Below are 4,842 nucleotides of genomic sequence, written 5' to 3'. Positions count from 1 at the left end.
GTGTGTGTGTGTGTGTGTGTGCACATGTACACATGTGTGTCAGTGTGTATGGTTCATGGTTTTTGAAGAGGCAGAGCATGAAATGGCAGCATTTACTGCTGGGCTTTTGGGGTAGGACTATATGAGGAAAAGCCCCTTCCTCCCAGGAGCTTGGCTCTCAGACACAGAGGCAAAGCCTCTCAAAGAGAACTTGGGGGTCGAGGAGAGGCTCATCCACTTGGGGGAGGATTTAGTCTAGCCCATGTTGTGCCCAGCCCCTGAGTCTCTAGTCAGAAAGCCCACCACAGGGTGAGTTGGGTGTTGGTAGTGGCTTTTGTTATGTGTGTAATAGACTGGAAATGGCTGTGGAATGTTTTGGGTTGGTGCCCTCTGCTGAAGAAGCTGACAGCTCCAGTCCACCTCTGGCTTACTAGGCCTCACCAAGACCTGGGCATGACACTCCCTGTGGACTGTGTCTGGGGACCTGAGTTCTTTGGGTCAGGCCAGCCACAATTTCTGCTTTAGATCTAGAAATTAACACAGCCAACATACTGAAACCCACTGGCTTGGGTTTGTTTGTTTGTTTGTTTTATTTTAAAGATTTATTTATTTATTTTATGTGTGTGAGTACACTGTAGCCGCCTTCAGACACACCAGAAGAGGGCATCAGATCCCATTACAGATGGCTGTGAGCCACCATGCGGTTGCTGGGACTTGAACTCAGGACCTCTGGAAGAGCAGCCAGTGCTCTTAACCACTGAGCCACATCTCCAGCCCCACAATGGCTTTTTTTTTTTTTAAATCTTTTAAAATTATTTTTCGCTAAGCATGTGGTGTGTGTGTGTGTGTGTGTGTGTGTGTGTGTGTGTGTGTGTGAGACTGTGTATGGATAACGGGCATGTAAGTACAGGTGCCTGTGACTCTGGTCTTGGATGCCCTGGAGTCACAGATCATTGTGAGCCACCTGGATGAATTCTGGGAACTGAACTCTGGTCTTCTAGAAGACCAAGATGGCTCAGAGGTTAAGAGCACTGACTGGCCTTTTAGAGGTCCTGATGCTCTAACCACTAAGCGATCTGCCTAGCACCCCAACTTGATGGTTTTTAGCAAGTTCCCCACCTGTCATGTGTTGTCTGATGCGGGTCTCTTCACAGACTTTTGACTGTCTGTCCTGGGAGGCAGTCTATTTGGTGATGGGATATCTGTGCCAAGGCCATGTCTGATCATATCAGAAAAGAATAAGCTCCAAAGGTCAGGTCTGTTACAGAACACCCCTGGTGATACACAGGAATCTGCCAGGCTGGTGATTAAACCAAAGAGTTAATATGAGTGACTGTCCTGACTCTTCACCTGTGGTAGGAAAAGGATGCCCCCTGCTGCTGGTCCAGAAGCTGGAAGCCCTGAATCCTTTATCACTTTATAATGTGGCAGGCAGAGACTTTGCTCAATTGTAGCCATCTGACTGCTCGGAGCCTACTGAAGGTGGGCTAAGCTAAGCCATCGTCTTTGGGTTAGACTGCTTTTCAGAAGACAGACAGACAGACAGTATCTCCCAGTGTGCTTGTCTGGCTTCCCGCCGCAGTAAATAAAAAGCCGCTGCACTTAAAAGGATCAAGGTAGCTGGGAGTAGAGGCACACACTTTTAATCTCAGCACTCTGGAGGCAGAGGCAGTTGGAGATCTATGAGTTCAAGGCCAGCCTAGTCTATATGGTGAGATCTAGGCCATCCAGAGTTACATAGTAAGACCCTGTCTCATAGCAAAAGAAGGGGGAATCAAATGCTCCCCCTAACCTCTTTACACAACCCTTTTAAGTTTACCCCTTTTCTCCTCCCATGAAGGTACCTTCTTCTTCATTCTGCTGTTGTCTGTGACCTCTCCCTAACCCCCTTATCTGTGTCCTAGACCAGCTTGTCCCCTTCCAGACCAGGAGACACTGCCTCTCCCAGCTGTTTCCTTCAGGTGTCTCCCCTGGAGATTGAGGCTAGGTGGTGAGGGTGAAGAGCCATTGAGCTGAGATGGCCTTGTGTGGGCTCTGGGGGGCACGGCATGCCACAGTAACCTGTTGCTCTTTGTACCAGGAACCACCAGGAAGAGGAACTTCTGCTCTCAGACTGGTTTAACCCCAGGTAAAGGTAGCGATGTGGGCCCCTTTGGGTGATGGGTTTTTCATAATCAAAGATTGGTTCTGCTAGGGCATCTAGACTTAGGAGTTTGTTCTCACCATTCTGACACAAGCCCAAGGAGCTCCCTGAGACAGGCTGTGGAGAAAGTGGGCGTCTTGGCCTGGGTTCATGGTTAATGTTCCTGCCTCAAGGGAAGACATACAAGGCAGGTTCTTGCTCCTGCCTCTGGGGGACAGCCAAGGCTGAGAGGACAAGGGTTCTAAGAGAAACAGTGTGTTCTGTGGCATTGGTGTGTGGAGATGAAGAGGCAGTCAGTCTCAAATCTTCCTTTTCGGCCCAGGGTTTATGGGTCCCTGTGATTGACGGTGAGGAAGAACTGGTAAGGTCGTGAGGCCCCTGGAGGCTCAACATGAATGATCAGCCCATATAACCTTGACTACATGTCTACACCACCAACACTTGTGCCTTAAACTAAGCAAACAGGAGCTAACGGTGGGTGAAATAGTCAGGGCCAAGGTTTCTTTGGGAGGAAGAGAAGAAAGCAACTACTGACTCGCTGGATCTTGACTTCACTGATTGGCTAGGTTGGCTGGCCAGTGGCCTTGAGGAATCCACCTGCTGCTGCCTCCCAGGTGTTAGAATTTACAGAAGAAGGACCCTACACCTATTGCTGTTGTTTTGTCTTACATTCATTTATGTGTGTGCGCGTGTGTTTACATGTGTATTTGTGCTATTGCATACACATAGAGGTCAGAGGTCAACTGCAGCTGTCATTGTCCCTTTCACCATGGAGCTCCTGGGGCTCAAACTCAGACCATCAGGTTTTGCCACAAGCACCTTTACTCACTGAGTCACCCTGCTGGTGCCACTTCTATTTTCCTTTTCTTTTGCAGTGTGTTGGGAATAGAATTCGTGTCATGCTTGGTGGTTGGCAAGCACTTTATCAACAGCCTTCTCCTCAGCCTTTGTTTTAAACAGAAGCCAGGCTGGCCTTGAACTCTCAGGTCCTCTGGTTGGTCCCACTCCAGACCCCAGCACTGGATGATGTGTGTGCATCACACACTCTGTTCTAGGGTAGCTTGATAACTAACTTTGTGGCTGCTGGTTCTCAGTTGTCAATGCCATGAACAGAGTTTGTACGCAGACTATTTATCCACGGGATACATTTCTAAAGCGGAGTCCTCAGATCAGAAGCCACAGCATTTAAATTTTGGAGTAAAGTTATTTACAGGGCATAAAGTATTATCGACTCTTTGATTCTGGGTGAAACAGCTTGTTGAATGCTCTCCATTCTGTCTGTGTCTTCAGGGCTGTGACGAGAGCACCTTTTAGCTACTTTATGCTCATTCCCTAGGTGTTCCTCTTATGCCCGTGTGTGTTAAGTGTCCCTCAGAGTTAGGCTAGTCCTCATTCACAGTTATGGCAGCTCTCATGATCGCCCCATACAACTCTACTCAGATCATTTGTTAAGTGTGCACATGTGTTCATGTGTGTGCTAGCGTACATGTGTGCTGCTCATGCGTGTTGAGCTGGAGAACAGCCTTGAGTGTTGTTTCCTAGAAACTGTTCTCGGGTCTCACACCACACCCAGAGCCTGTTGATTTGCTTAGACTACCAGGCTTTCAAGCTCCAGGGAGTCTCCTGTCTCTGCCTTCCTTGCTCTGGGATTACAAGCATGAGCCACTGGGGTCGGATTTTGTAAATGTCTGGAGACTGCACTCTGGTCCTCATAGGACTAGTACTTTCCCAAGGGATCCAGCTCCCTAGTCCCCAGCTTGCCTTTTTTTTAATGAAATAAAAGCTCTAATTTCCTATCACTGTGTCTAGCCTTTTGCCCTTCCTGTTTCTTTGGCTTGCCCTCATTGATGACATAATCACCATCCCAAAGGCCAATCACGTGACCCTGGCTGACTAGACTTTTCATTTCTCTTTTTATGTAAATTTAATCTCATTTGGGTACACAGTCTGAAAATGCCCACTTTAGTGGTTTGTAACTTTAGAAAAAAAAAAAGATATGTCATATTTGCAATACTGTGGAATTCTTGCCCAAAGCCATGTTAAGATTCCCCAAATGTTCTTACCATTGTAATACATTTTGACCCCTGTGTGACCATCCAGTGTCCAAACAAGCAGTCTATCCACTTGTCATCCTGCTCACGGACCTGAGTGGTGCCTGCTAGTGGGACCAGTACTTCTGTGCTCCTCCACCTGCCTCCTGGATAGAGCACTGGGTAAAATTGGAATCAAGGAGAGAGGGCTTGTGTTGGGCCACTCTGGCTGGCATAAATGGGGGACTTAGGCAGACGGAATTCACCTTCCACTGTAAGCTTAGTCCACAGCCAGGTGACATCTCAATCAGGCTGCAGGGAGGCCTATTCCTGGTTTGCTGATGGCTTGCATATGACTTGGGCCCTGACCTGCTGTGGCTAAGACAGAAAGTAAAGAAAGTCTACTCTCTTGTCCCTTTTCACAAGGACACAAACTCCATTCTCATGACTCAATGACTCATGAGACTTCACTTCCAATACCATCATCATATGTGAGAGTTAGAGCTTTGGCATATGACTTTGGGGGATATCTTGTATGCATAAAGTTTCCTGAGGCAGTGTTCTACAGAAATTCCCAATGATCCTCGTGCTCTTTGGCAATTAGCAGTAGAATGGTCATGAAAACCATCTGTTGGTTGATATCAGCAGAGATGATGGTATAAGGTTCTCTCTTCCACATAAAACCAATGA

The 4,842-nt window shown here is 47.6% G+C and overlaps 1 protein-coding gene across 4 annotated transcripts in view; it reads left to right on the top strand.

The window, feature by feature from the left end:
• Window positions 1-4,842, top strand: part of Glt6d1 (glycosyltransferase 6 domain containing 1) — a 26,804-nt gene that overhangs the window by 16,194 nt on the left and 5,768 nt on the right. For 3 of the 4 annotated variants that reach the window (XM_021156009.1, XM_021156010.1, XM_021156011.1), the window contains exon 3: window positions 2,060-2,107. The exons of the other annotated variant lie outside the window; for it this stretch is intronic. In XM_021156009.1, the coding sequence (XP_021011668.1) occupies window positions 2,060-2,107 (48 nt within the window). The remainder of the gene's footprint in view (window positions 1-2,059; window positions 2,108-4,842) is intronic. 4 annotated transcript variants of the gene reach the window in all.

The sequence above is a fragment of the Mus caroli genome, chromosome 2 (assembly GCF_900094665.2).
Source record: "Mus caroli chromosome 2, CAROLI_EIJ_v1.1, whole genome shotgun sequence".
NCBI lineage: Eukaryota > Metazoa > Chordata > Mammalia > Rodentia > Muridae > Mus > Mus caroli.
This window is presented reverse-complemented; position numbering and strand designations above follow the sequence as displayed.